Source organism: Bufo bufo, chromosome 4 (genome assembly GCF_905171765.1).
Source record: "Bufo bufo chromosome 4, aBufBuf1.1, whole genome shotgun sequence".
NCBI classification, from domain to species: Eukaryota; Metazoa; Chordata; class Amphibia; order Anura; family Bufonidae; genus Bufo; species Bufo bufo.
This window is the reverse complement of record NC_053392.1, coordinates 436,652,070-436,667,483: the sequence shown is the minus strand read 5'-3', so window position 1 is coordinate 436,667,483 and position 15,414 is coordinate 436,652,070. Positions and strand designations below refer to the sequence as shown.

At 41.4% G+C, this 15,414-nt stretch overlaps 1 protein-coding gene across 7 annotated transcripts in view; it reads left to right on the top strand.

Annotated features, from left to right (window-relative positions):
- ARID1B (AT-rich interaction domain 1B) overlaps positions 1–15,414 on the top strand; it is a 600,716-nt gene that overhangs the window by 214,964 nt on the left and 370,338 nt on the right. For all 7 annotated transcript variants that reach the window (XM_040429372.1, XM_040429374.1, XM_040429373.1 and 4 more), the window contains one exon: positions 3,826–3,939. In XM_040429372.1, the coding sequence (XP_040285306.1) occupies positions 3,826–3,939 (114 nt within the window). The remainder of the gene's footprint in view (positions 1–3,825; positions 3,940–15,414) is intronic.

Here is a 15,414-nt window from a genome sequence, read left to right as displayed (position 1 = left end):
CTGATACGTCTATCCAACCGTATAGCCAAAGACATTGCATTCTCTAGAGTATCCGGGTACTCATGAAAAGCCAGGGCATCTTTCAACCTTTCAGATAACCCCTGATAAAACTGACTACGTAACGCTGGGTCGTTCCACCCCGACTCAGTAGCCCACCTCCTAAACTCTGTGCAGTAACCCTCTGCAGTATGTTTACCCTGTAGTAAGTTACGCAATTTAGATTCTGCCATCGAGACCCGATCTGGGTCATCGTAAATCAATCCCAGGGCTTTGAAAAATTCCTCCACCGACCGGAGGGCCAGAGAACCGGGCGGCAGAGAAAAAGCCCAGGATTGCGCGTCCCCTTTAAGCAGAGACATGATGATACCATCCCTCTGATTTTCATCACCTGACGACAATGGACGCAGTTGAAAATACAGTTTGCATGACTCTTTAAAGCAGATAAAATCATCCGCACCCCCTGTAAATTTCTCGGGAAGAGCGACTTTAGGCTCCCCACCAATTTGACCTGCACCTGATGCCAGAACCCTCTGACACTGTGTGACCGAACTACGCAGATCCGCAACCTCCAGGGATAATCCCTGCATGCGGTCAACCAGTGCATCAATTGACGCCATCACAAAACCGCTGAGTGATTGCAGTCACAGTATGGCGGGTTATAATGTCACGGCGGACAGGAACCCAGATATACAGACAACCAAATACACAAGTGTCTAGGCTAGATGCTGGGGACAGGTCACCTCCTAGCACATCCCTGACTTCTCTCCCTATGCTGCTAAGCCCACATTCAGACCTTAATGGTAGGAATGAAGTGTCCTCGTGCCTGGACTGCAAACACCCTAGAATCCCTGAGAAGGTGAAAGGGGAGAAGGGGCAGAAGACACACAAATAGCCTAGACCGCAAACAACACGAACAGAAATCAAACTTATCTGAGCTGGATCCTTCCTTCCTTCCTATTATAATAATTAATACATGCCTCAGCCACCAATTCTGGAGCCTATAAGCTCACAGCATAATATTTTTGTGTTCATCAAGCTCCTAAGGCTAGGGCTACATGACGACTTGTCGCATGACACATAGGGCACAACTACACTGCTACATGTGTCGTGCGACATTAATGTCAGGCGTAAATTTTTTAAATGATTGTCTATGGTGTCGCACTGTGACATGCGACAGTCACAGAAAATCCATCTTGGATAGATTTTTTGCAACTGTCGTGTAGCAGTCGCAGTGCAACACCATAGACTATGATTATAAAAATTGTCGTGCGACGTTGGTGGGACAAACTGTTGCACAACACATGTCGTCGTGTAGCCCTAGCCTAAAGGTCCATTTAGACTACCGATATCACTGGGCACTTATGATTGGGAAATAGTGTTCATATGGCTGTTAGTTGATACTTGATCACTGTCCGCTCATTAACTGCATTTACTTGTGCTGTATGGGGATGAATGAGTGTTTCATTGTTTGTCAGCAGCACATTCCTTTTCACACATGTCTGTGTTGCTGAAAAATTATTTCATGTGCCACTTAAATGAAAGATCATCAAACAAATCAGCAATTTAAGCAGGCCAATTTTTCGGGAATGAGCGTTCATAGACAATTTGCTATTTTCGATGTTTGGCTTGTGTTATTGGTAATTATGCTTCCCATAGGATCAGATGGGTAGAACCAGAATTCAATCATTCCGCTCTGGATATGTAGAGAATTTTAAACTGCATCAGAAAAGCAGAGTGCTGACTGCAAGAAAAATACTGTATAGTAGAGACTTTACCTTTATCAAGCAATTGCATTGGAAGCAATTGTCACCATACTTGATCCATGACAGATTCATGAAAGTCTCATGTACATGCAGTACATTGTATTTATATGGACTGCAGTTTTCATTCACAACCATTGGAGTAAATTTTTGTTTCTTGGACAGAAAATGTGACGTGTTTAATTATTTTTATTTTTTTTATAACTAAGACAGGCGTGTGACTAGATAAAGTGTATATTGTCTGGGATGTCTGAAAATATTAAGATTTCGTTGGCCATTTTCTTCACCTGCACTTGTATCGCTGCTGTACCTCTCTTCTGGAAGGTTTTGCACATGTGGGTTCTTGACTGTCAGAGCAAATAAATAGATGTTTAAATCTTCACAATTGTATTATAAATAGACAGATTTTATCTATTAGTACATATTTCTTTCTTGTGGTTTAGTCATCAGAACTGTATAGTAATCCAGTGGGTTTTGGTTGTGGAAATATCCATGACAAAGCTCATTTGATAGAAAAACGGATCCACTAAATACGTACTTTCAGATGGTAATGTGTTTTACTCCTAGAAATTTGCACAAATGATTTCATTTTATTCATGAAAGAAATCGGCCAAGTATCCTTTACCCTTATATTGCCTTGCATAGAATGGAAATGTTCTTTTGTTATCAAAAGGTAGCCCGAGAAACAGCCAAAAAAATGAGTGCCCTTTTACAAGGGCCGACAGAGCGGGCAATGTTAGGGAATGAGAATGTTAACTCCCAATCAATTCTTGTTCGTTAGCTGCATTTAGAGGCAACAATAATCACTAATGTATGGGGATGAACGATCGTTACTACCATCATTTGCCCCCTTACAGTTTCCTTGTTTATGGGCATCACATCCATTTTACACCAGGTGATGTACTCCCAACAAACAACGATATTTGGTGTCAGAAAGGTGTAACAACCCAACAAACGAGTTTGCCTGTTTGTCAGGTGATCGGCACCGCCTTTACATGGTCCAATTAATGGGGACAAGCATTTATAGGGCCTGTACTATCCATTTGGGTGTACTTCTATAAATTAATTTGTTGACTTCATGTTTCATAGTGATTTGACTATAACTGCTTTCAGGTCATTGAACAAAGCGGATAGCCATGTAATTACATGGGATTATTAGCTCCCCCGGGAGATCACGTTTGGCCCATAACTTGTGTGTCTTTGGCAGCAGAATGATTTTTCTATGTTTAGTTAGTATCTTCAGTGAACGTATGTTAGAAGAACACCACTATAAAGTAAACCTATTGAGATGTTAATGTATTATACAGAAAAATCTTTATATTTCAGAGTTAGGACAGGATAAAGACAAAAGTATAATTATTACTATGGTACTTTCACTCTCTCTTTAAAAGCACATGGTCTTCTACTTCTTTTGAGACTACTCCTATTGGCTTTCTTGCTTGTTGGATTGCTAGATTTTAATTTTGTTAGGTGATGTACCCATCATTAAATCATAAGAAATATGCAAAGGGATTAGACGTACCAGAGAATCCCTTCCTGCATACATTTATCATCCCAAAGATGTTTCTACAGCTTGACTGTGATCTTCCAGTAGTAAATTTAACTGATGGGATTTTGAAAGATACACCAGTTTATATACGTCCCTTTTGTTAACAGTGCATTTTGATGCAAAAAGCCAGAAAGTCAAGACAATTGTCTGTAGAAGCCCTAAACTGCTTTCCACGTCCATTTAGAGCATTTTTATTAGCCAGAACAGAGATATTCTGCATCTGTTCCTTTGGCATCTGTACACAAGCTCTTACTAATTTCATTGGCAGTTATGTAATACAGGGAAATGAGCATTTACATGAATGATATTCTATGTGATAGAAGCTGTGTTACTAACATTTTCAATGCACCATGAAAATAATTAACAAGGCTTAGCAATACTGGAGTCAGGATTTGTTGACAATTCCTAATGGCATTACTTGACTAGATCCTCAGAATTAATGTATATACCTTATACAGTATGTCAATTTTATGGAAAATAGTTAAAAGAAAAATGTCTTCTCTTATACACATCCAGGATGTTCCAGCAGAAACCTATGGAAGCAGACCTCCACCTTCTTTAATGGCTTCTGGGAAGACTAACCATGAAGAATTGAACCTAATACAGCAAGAGAGGCCATCAAGTTTACCTGTAAGATTTGTTTGTTTCTTTTTAGTTTCTTTCTTTGTAAATTAATATATAATGATCCAAAAAAACAATTTTCAATACATATTGCAATGCATTCTTGGTGCTCTCAATTCTTCACTCGTGTCATTTAGGTTTTGGTATAGTGTGCTTAGGATGCTGTACTATAAGGCACTTGCTCTAAAAACAAACACATTGCTGGTCATTTGTCAAAGACCAGCATTTTACGCTGGTCTCTGATAGCCACAGCGCTGCTGAATAATGCACCTAATTTATGACCCCTGGTCATAAATTAGGTGCATCCTCCAGCAGCCCTTGAGCCTAAACTGAAATCTGCACCAGTCCCTGACTGAAGTAGATTTCAGTAATCAATTACGTGTGGAAACAGGCTAGTTCCAGGACCTGGGTTCAGTATTCCTCTTGTAATCTCAGAGCTCTTTTTTATTTTTTTGCTTTGTTGGCTCAGTTTTTGTGCTTTAGAGTTCCTCTCTCTTCAGGTTTTGGAGCAGGAAATATCTGTATATCTGTATTACACCTATATTAGCTTTCTGACACCTGGTAACCCAGAGCTTCCTCTGTCTCTCCCTCAGGTCACCATTGCAGTCAATGACCATAAGAGCTCTCTCCCCTTAAATCCAACTAACTGTTCAGTGACATTTAGACCACATTGGTGCCAGACAAATTCTTACTTTTACTTAAATGTCACCTAATATTAGTTTGTTTAGTTTAAACAAGTGGAAATACAAGGAATGCTGGGATGTGAAGTTACGTTTTCCCATCATATGATGTTATGGCATATTGTTAACCTGATGAACAGTACAAGTCCAACCTCTGGGACCTCTGCTGATCCAGCAAAATAGGTCACAGAGGACTTGCTTTGTAGAACAGATGCCCAAAACACCTCTGACCTGCAAAGCAAGTCCTCTGCATCCTATTTTGCAGGGAACTGCAACACAGCTCAGTCTGAATAAATGTGTGGCTGGTAGCATAGCTGTGTAGGAAAAAAAAGTGATGCTGTCTCTTTATTCTAAGGATCGATTGGGTCCTGGCAGTCCCCAGTGAGAGCAAATTGTAGCCATAAGTCATCGCTGACTATGCCTTTACAGTCTTCAATAATGCATGAAAATGAACTGATAACTGATCACCATGAAAATTAGGGTTGCATGGGGTATGCCATGTTCTTATCAGCAGCATAGTGGAGAGGGAGGGATTGCCTCCCCACTGTGACCCGGCATTCACTGCCACCAATTTAAAACATTAAGGGGAGGGTGAGCTGGAGCTGCCACTGCGCCACCTATGAAAATAATTAACCCCTAAATGCAAATGTATGGAGCAGGCTGCTGCTGTGAGCCCACTCCATACACAGCGGGTGCCAGCTGTATCATACAGACGGAACCCGTCCTCAATGATGGGGTACGGCGGTCCCGCCAAACCTCATAATTTCACCCCTCATGTGCCGCGATCAACATTGATTGCGGCACCTGAGGGTTTAAAAATCAGGGTTCAGTGGGATCGCCATTTCCCGCCATTGCAGATTGGTGCTGGCTGTATGGTACAGCTGGCACCCGCTGCATATGGAGTGGGCTCACCGCAGCAGCCTGCTCTATACATTTGCATTTAGGGGTTAATTTTTTTTGTTGGTGATGCAGTGGCAGCTTCTGATCGGAGCCCCAGCTGTGAAATCGCGGGGCTCCAATCAGTTACCGTGGCAGCCTGAATGCTACTGAAGCCTTTCATGGCGGCCTTGGTTAGCTCCCTGCTGCTGTGTGTACAAAGCCCAGTGTAAAATCCTATTCACCCTAATAGATCTCTTTTAGGGGGAACAGGACAAGATCCTAGATTCTAGCCTCCTAAGGAGACTAATAGTTACTAAATAAAAATAAGAAAAAAGTTTAAAAAAATAAAAAAAACACCAAAATCACCCCAGTTTCCCAATTTTACATATACAAATATATAAACAATAAAAAAATTAACGTCTAAACTATTAAAAAATATCTGTATAAGTAGAACGATGTAACGGAAAAAAAGAAAGAAAAACGATTTGCCATTTGTTTAGTCACCTTGTCCCCCCAAAAAATTTGGATAAGTCTGTTCCGAAAAATGTGGATTGCAGAAGGCTATATGTCATTGCAATATTATGGAATGACTACATATGAACAGCTCTCATAAGCTTTAGGGATTTTTATTCAAGACCATTAGCAAATAGTTACACAAACAAAAATTGCCAAAGGCATCCTTACTATGGTTGGGAAAACCCTTTAAATAGTGACATCAATGAGGGATGAAGTAATTGGCTTCTCCTTTGTGGATTATTATAGAAATTAAAATATCCAGCAGCCTAGGGCATAATCTCAGATAGTACACCCCAAGATACCATGTTTGTTCAAATCTGCAGAAATATACTGTACTCTATGTCAACACTATTTTATTGAGTATATTGTACTTTTTACAAAAGAAAAAGAAGCAATTTCAGTTGTGGCCTCATACCTTACAGTGCTTATGACCATTTCTGTTAACATTTTCTACTTTCTTAACTTGAGAGTTGGTCATAAGTCAAAGTGTTCATCTCACAGTTGTGTTTGTGGGTTTCCTTGGATACACTGGAAGTTGGCATAGGAAAATTCAGCAGAATTAGATCTCAAGTCCTTACATGGCTTGGCCTGATAGCGACTTTAACAAATACTAGGCTCTTTAATGATCTTCTGTATAAAGAGGGATATAAAAACCCTGCTCACATCACGTTATTTACCAGTGTGGTTAAGGTACGGGCTTTTAGCCTATCCTAGGGTAAGCTGATGGTTAAATAGTCTGGCGTCATCCTAAGCTTCTAGGATGTGTGATCAGCACAAGAGAATGGCTTCCTCTTAGTTGAGATCAGAGCCTGAACGTATATGTTGAATATTGGAAGAGTCATGGAATGAAATGTGTTATATGTTAAAAGGTTTGGATAGGTCCCATACATTCCAGGCCCCAGAAAAGGGACCAATTACATTTAGAGAAAATAGTATTTTTGAGGATATAAAATACCTTTTTGTTGAGAAAAGTATCTTGTATACAAAAGTACAATATAAGTAGAATATTTCCATATTTTTCCATGTGAACTCAGTGTTACATTTGGACCTAAAGAAGGTTATTACTACATGTTGGAGATTATACAGGGCCATAAGACCTGAGGCCTTGTGTTCTGGGGTATATGGGTTCTCTTTTATTCATTATCACCCCCTCCGCCCATAAAGTTATATATCGCTTAGGCTGAGTTCAAATCAGCGTTCGGCCTTTCTTGCTCCGTTATAAGAACAGGTGAACGGAAAGGACGTATTCTGCACATAACTGAGCCGAACGGAGCCTACACACCCCACAGACTATAGTTAATGGGGTCATTTAGGTTTCCGCTCAGAGGAAGATTCTTGAAGTGGAGACAAAAGTAGTGTATGCAGGACTTTGTCACTGCTTCAAAAATCTTCCTCTGAGCGGAAACCTAAATGACCACATTATAGTGTATGTAGGCTAAGTTATGTGCCGAATCTGTCCTTTCCGTTTTTCTGGAGCAGAACACTAATGTGAACTCAGCCTTATATGTATATATAATCACTGTATGATTATACAGATAATAGGACAATGGTGGATTATTTATTTACTAAGGACAAACGTATTTAAGAGACCAGCCAGTATCATATGCATATAGGATATGTATATATAGTATACTTGTTTGTTTAAATAGATTGCGTCTGGTGTTTTTCTTCCCGTCATTCTTCAACATTCTGCCACAATACTGTAAACTAGCTGAACGATGTTGTTTTCCTTTGTTTGGGTCAAGAAATTTTAGCTAAAAATTGTTACTGTGTGAAAGAAGATTATTGACTCGCCAAGCCTTCAATTTCCAGTGAATAGAACTCCCTCCCTGCAGCTTTGGGAACATGTTGTGCATGCATTCTATTTTAGAGCAAACTGTAATTTAAAGCCGAGGCAGTTTGATGCCCCACTGAACTTTGTTTAAGCCTGAAATAAAGGCAAGAATCTAAAAGCCACAATGAAGTGACTAAGCTTTCTTGAATTCTTTCCTCAGCCATTTCAAGCGAGCACTCCAGAGAAGTGACTTTTCATTTCATATTTTGAAATTCATTCACATTTCGTTTGGTGGTAAAAGCAGAATTGTGTTATGGATTCCAGTACCACGATAACTCAGTTCTATGACTGAATGAATTCATTCCGTCATAATAGAAGTCTATGGGCTGCATAACGAATCTGTCCCATTTCCGTTATGCAGGGGAGTCCTCTCCTGCATTATGGAAATGGGACGGATCCGTTATGCAGTCCATAGACTTCTATTATGACAGAATGCATAACGGAATGCCTCTAAAGGCATTCTGTTATGCATTCCGTCATAGAATTGCGTTATGGTCCGTGGTAACAGAATCCATAATGCAATTCTGCTTTTACCACCAAATGAAGCGTGAGCAAATTTCATAACATGAAATTCTCTCATCTCTGGTGACTTAAGCCATGCACAGGCTTTTACCTAGCTTAGCCGGCTATATTCATTATTACTTTGTTTTGCTTCCATTCCTATTTTGTTGCAGATGGCATAGATTTATGGATTAACAATTTGTATTTATGAACAGTGTACAAATGTACTTTTGGATAATAATTCATTCTTTATTTGTGCATTGCATTAATTAAAAGAAAATTTACACCTCAAAACATGTCAAAAGTTCCAACCCTAATGAATTAAATCACGAGATGTTGGTTCTTGTGCCCCTATTTTAATGGAGCAGCAGGTCACACATGTGCTGCTGCTATATTCATTCTCTGTGGGACTGCAGGCAGTACCTGAGCACTGTACACTGCTAGAAAATGAATGTAGAGGCAGTGGGCAGCAAGACCTGCCGCTCTATGCAGGTAGGTCATGTGTGCTGCTGCTATATTCATTCTCTGTGGGACTGCAGGCAGTACCTGAGCACTGTACACTGCTAGAAAATGAATGTAGAGGCAGTGGGCAGCAAGACCTGCCGCTCTATGCAGGTAGGTCATGTGTGCTGCTGCTATATTCATTCTCTGTGGGACTGCAGGCAGTACCTGAGCACTGTACACTGCTAGAAAATGAATGTAGAGGCAGTGGGCAGCAAGACCTGCCGCTCTATGCAGGTAGGTCATGTGTGCTGCTGCTATATTCATTCTCTGTGGGACTGCAGGCAGTACCTGAGCACTGTACACTGCTAGAAAATGAATGTAGAGGCAGTGGGCAGCAGGTAGGTCATGTGTGCTGCTGCTATATTCATTCTATATGGGACTGCTAGAACTTGTGGAGGGCTGTACACTATCTCCCACAGACCTATAGAGAATGACACCTCTATTCTAATGATCAGTGTGGGTCCCAGTGGCCGGACACCCAATGATTAGATGCTTATCCCCTATCCACAATTTAAGGGGGTTAAGTTCATAATCGCACAACCCTTTTAAGATTTAGCAGAACATAGAACTTCTGGCTGCTTAAAGAATACATCTGTGTTCCAATAAAATTTACTGTATAACAAAGTGTAATATATCCACATGCTACTAATATGTCCAGAAAAGAATTATAGCTAAATACATGCTTTAAAAAGAATATGATCAATTTAACTAAATCACTAATAAAAAATAAAAAAATCCACTGGGTGCAAGGAAGCCTCAGCATAGCTCTGATCAAGTAGAATATGCTGATTGGATGAACGTGACCACATGGACAAACCCCGGGCTTGTTTTTCAACCAGATTCTCCAAGTGGAAATTACTTTTGTAAGAACTTGTATGCTTTTTTTAAATGAAAATAATGCTTTATGGTATTTGAAAACAATATTGATTATGGCTCAAAATTACACTGGACTCGTGAGCTCATCAGTCTGGACTCAATAAATGCCTATTTAAATATCTATTAATATACACAGCCATTCTAACATGGATGTTCAAACTAAGTACACCAGTCTCGTGGGACTAGCAGGTCTATTAAATATATATTTTTTGCAATTTACAAGTGAAGCCCACTGACAGATTGACCTATTTTTATGTTGCGGGCACCTAAGCCTCTTTTGGTCCTATTGGACTGAAATGAAAAAGAGAAAACTACTTGAAATTACCTATTCTCTTCTCAGAGCCCAACTGACGGCAGATTAGTCAGGTATCCACTTGTGTAAACAGGGCCTGATATTCACTAGGGTCATTGTAGTCATTATAGGAGAAATTTGTGTAAGCCGTTGCTTTCCTTGGTCACATGATCAAAAACTGATTAGCACAATGGATCTAGTCTGAAAGGAGACAAACCAATTGGGTTAGGGCTATACAGCAACTTTGGCTATGACACATGCCACACGCCACACTGAAAAACAAAAAGGTGTAGCACTTCTTGCACTGCAAAAAAAATAAAAAATCATCATGTCAGACAGGGGGGGAGAACATTAAACGCATTCATTTTGGGGGCCCCGTTCTGGAGATAGGTGTGGGTCACAGAGGTGGGAATCCCACTGTCTGACATTGATGACTTATCCTAGCGATATACCATCAATTTCTGAGATGGACCAACCCCTTTAAGTAATCCAGACCTGCTGGATTATCATATTGTGGGTGCAACCACTTGTATGCCCATTCTCCATGTCCTGAGTTTTCTCTTTGGCTGAGCCTCAACTGATACGTGAGGCCTCAATCATAAGCATCTCAGATTAGATTTTTTTACCTCATGCATGGCTTTTGTTTTAACTTGAGTAAATAAGTCACAGCTCTACTCAAAACTGGTGTAAAAGAAACTGACCTTTTCGTAGCAACCAATCAGCTTCCACCTTTCACTTTCCACAAGAAAGGTGGAATCTGATTGGTTACTATAGGCAACTAAGGGCTGTTTCACATGAGCGAGTCCATTGCGGGAATCACTGTTTGTGTGAGCGTGATTCCTTATTCTGGACTTGCAGGAGTGCATGGCATTAGGCCTCATGCACACGACCGTTGTGTGCACCCGTGGCCGTTGTGCCGTTTTCCGTTTTTTTTTCGCGGACCCATTGACTTTCAATGGGTCCGTGGAAAAATCGGAAAATGCACCGTTTTGCAGCCGCATCCGTGATCCGTGTTTCCTGGCCGTGAAAAAAATATGACCTGTCCTATTTTTTTTACGGCCAACGGTTCACGGACCCATTCAAGTCAATGGGTCCGTGAAAGAACACGGATGCACACAAGATTGGCATCCGTGTCCGTGATCCGTGGCCGTAGGTTAGTTTTTATACAGACGGATCCGAAGATCCGTCTGCATAAAAGCTTTTTCATAGCTAAGTTTTCACTTCGTGAAAACTCAGAACCGACAGTATATTCTAACACAGAGGCGTTCCCATGGTGATGGGGACGCTTCAGGTTAGAATATACTAACAGAACTGTGTACATGACTACCCCCTGCTGCCTGGAAGGTGCTGCCAGGCAGCAGGGGGCAGCCCCCCCCCCTGTAGTTAACACATTGGTGGCCAGTGCGGCCGCCCCCCCCTCCCTCCCTCCCCTGTAGTTAACTCATTGGTGGCCAGTGTGGCCGCCCCCCCCCCCCCTGTAGTTAACTCATTGGTGGCCAGTGGGCCCCCCCTCCCCTGTAGTTAACTCATTGGTGGCCAGTGGGCCCCTCCTCCCTCCCCTGTAGTTAACTCGTTGGTGGCCAGTGGGCCTTCTCCCCTCCCTCCCCCTCCTAATTAAAATCTCCCCCCTATCATTGGTGGCAGCGGAGTGTACCGATCGGAGTCCCAGTTTAATCGCTGGGGCTCCGATCGGTAACCATGGCAACCAGGACGCTACTGCAGTCCCGGTTGCCATGGTTACTTAGCAATTTGTAGAACCATTATACTTACCTGCGAGCTGCGATGGTCTGCGTCCGGTCGGGAGCTCCTCCTACTGGTAAGTGACAGGTCCGGCCGGGAGCTCCTCCTACTGGTAAGTGACAGGGGGGAGGGAGGGGAGAACCAATGAGTTAACTACAGGGGAGGGAGGGGGGGGCCGGCCACACTGGCCACCAATGTGTTAACTACAGGGGGGGGGGGGGCCTGCCAGGCAGCAGGGGGAGTCATGTACACAGTTCTTTTAGTATATTCTAACCTGAAGCATCCCCATCACCATGGGAACGCCTCTGTGTTAGAATATACTGTCGGATTTGAGTTTCACGATGTAACTCAAATCCGACGGTATATTCTAACATAGAGGCGTTCCCATGGTGATGGGGACGCTTCAAGTTAAAATATACCATCGGATTGGAGAAAACTCAGATCCGATGGTATATTAACTCCTGACTTTACATTGAAAGTCAATGGGGGACGGATCCGTTTGAAATTGCACCATATTGTGTCAACGTCAAACGGATCCGTCCCCATTGACTTGCATTGTAATTCAGGACGGATCCGTTTGGCTCCGCACGTTTGGCTCCGTGGATCCTCCAAAAATCAAGGAAGACCCACGGACGAAAAAACGGTCACGGAAAAACGGAACCCCGTTTGGCGGACCGCAAAAAAATACGGTCGTGTGCATGAGGCCTTATACTGATTTATAATGCTGTATGCCTCTGCTTGACCTTTCTTCAACACGATCATAGTGACATAAGGCTGTTAGTATGATCCTGTATCAATAAGGTCATGCAGAGGAACATACAATAAATCTGTATAATGCCCTGCGCTCCTGCAAGTCCAGAAGATGGAGCATGATTCCGCTCCTGTGAAACAGCCTGAAGTCATTCTCCTTTACACCAATTTTGATAAATTTCCTCCAAAAAGTTTCTTCCTTCACTGCTTGCTGTACATGAAAAATGTTAAATCTATTTGTGTATATATATAAGCATCAATCAACTGATTTGGTTCGTAAGCAGAACATTTTGTATTTTGGATGTTTTGCAGAGAGACCTTCAGCAGTAACATTTTTCACCAGAGGTCATGTTAAATGTTCATGTGTTGACAAGGTTTGATCCCTTTATATAGGCACAGTAACTGAATGGAAGGGTTTTCTTTCGGCTGGCCCTGACAATACTCTTGGTTACTGTATAGCATCGTCCAAACGAGAACATTTTGTTCTAGCACGGATAAGCACTAAACTTGATGCAGAAAGCCATAGTTTACACTCTTGTTTACAAAGAAATAATTGGAGTGTTTTGCATTTGTTACTTCTCAGTTTAGGCTTTTTGTATATGAGACAGGTATTTTTTTAAATAGTTTTCCAGTGCCATTGTGCCACATGTTGAATTGCTCATTTTAAAAGTGACAAATGGAATTCAATGCATGCTGCTCATACTTGACTTGTGAAGGTGGTCCTCATTCACGTTATTGGCATTGCCCTGCAAGTTGAGAATGTAAAGTCCACTCATATTCATTAGAAACATACAGTATTGTAGCTTTATGAGATTCTATGGGGGTCATTTATTAAACTGGTGTAAAGTAGAACTGACTTAGTTGCCCATAGCAACCAATTAAATTCCACATTTCAATTACCAAAGGAGCAGTCCAAAATGAAAGGTGGAATCTGATTGGTTGCTATGGTCAATTAAGCCAGTTCTACTCTACACCAGTTTGATAATTGACCCCCTTTGTTTTCAGGATGCTTAAGAACTTTTATACTGTGAAGACCCTTTTATACTGTGAAGACTGGGCTATAAAACAGCACTTTGCTATTATGTCATTAAAATATGTCAACAATTGTAATGGTGCATTTTTCCTAATGCATCAGCATCTGCTCTGAGATAACTTATGAGGTCCTATTTTAAGTCACAGATCCCCATTAATACAAATGTGTGACATACTAAATTCATCCTAGGCATTCCATGTGCCACCGGGTCTAGTATTTTGCCTCTGTGATGCTCGCTGTTTTCCTCTAAAGGCGATGCTTCCAGGAAAGAATACCCACAAATAGAGAATTCTTTGCCATAAAATTGTAGTCTGTTACATCACCACTTTGTATGGTATGTGTTCCTATTGAAGTTTTATAAAAATTAAATTTATACAGTGTGTGCAAGAAACACAATGTTAAAGAAGTTTTCCAGGAGATCAGTTTTGATGGCCTATCTGATTCCCGTCACCCCTGTGATCAGCTGTTTGAAGAGCACATTGTACAATAGCTTTGCTTGGTATTGCTGCTCATGCCTATTTACTTGAATGGGACTAAGCTGCAAACAATCCCTGTAACTTGACGTCAGTGGCCTAGGAAGAGGCCATGGCACAGATCGGAGCCCTGTTGCCTCTTCAAGCAGCTGATTGGCGGGGGTGCTGGGAGTTGAAACCCCACTGATCATATATTGATAACCTAGTCTGAGGACCCTCTGTTCTCCTTTCATCTCCTTTGATCTGTTCTTCACACAATCGACTACAAGATTTCTCAGACTCTCCCCCAACAACCCACCTCTTCAGGAACGCTTACCACTTGCAATATCATGCTGCCACCACACAGCCACATGAGCAACCTATACCCTCGCCTACTGTATTCTTCTTTTGTAGATTGTAAGCTCTTGCAGGCAGGGTCTTCTCCCTCTCTGTACCAGTCTGTTAATAGTTTATTTATTGTATTTTTATATTTGTGTAACCCGTCTGGATGTACAGCTCCATGGAATTAATGTAACTTTCAAATGAACAATATTAATAAGCCATCAATATGGAACTCTCCAGGCACACAGCAGAGCCACGTGCACAGATTCAAAGAAGTAGAGACTCCAAATGCCACTGTATGGAGCCTGTGGCACCAAATTGTGGAGATAATTTATGAATTGCATTACTTCTACGATAAAATATCAGAGAGAAAATTCTTTGTGTGAAACATCTGAAGCATATGAAGATATAATATGAGTGCTGTTAAAGCTGAACAGTGATCCATTGAACTTCCAGTCTCTACAGAGCTGTAATTTGCCCAACTGCATGAAGGCACACGTGGCAATTATACCTACACACCCGCTTTTTGTTCACTAAAAAATTTAATAGAAACTGCTTGTAGGTTATTTCATATTAGTTTCGTTTTATGGCTTTATTTAGTGGCTTTCTTTTTTTCTAAACAACTTTGTGACTGCAGTTTTTTCTGGTGTTTTATTGCATGCTCTATTCTATTTCATATTTCCCATAGACTTCCATCTAACCATCCATCTGGTGATGGTGTTTTTACTGCAAATAAAAAAAGAAATGCAACAGTACACAAAAACACCACTATTACCCTATGTGTTAGCAGAGCTGTATTGTGGCTGCAGCATTCTTATGCAGATAAAACATATGATTCATTAATGGCTTTTTTGGGGGCGGGGGGCTGAGTGTCAAAAAAACACCCAACTTGATCAGCATTTTTTGTAGCCTTTTTTTATGTGTTTAAAGGGGTTCTGCACTTTGTTTTAACTGATGATCTATCCTCTGGATAGATCATCAGCTTCTGATCGGCGGGGGTCCGACACCCGGGACCCCCGCCGATAAGCTGTTTGAAAAGGCAGTGGCGCTCCGCGGCCTTCTCACTATTTACCGCCGGCCCACTG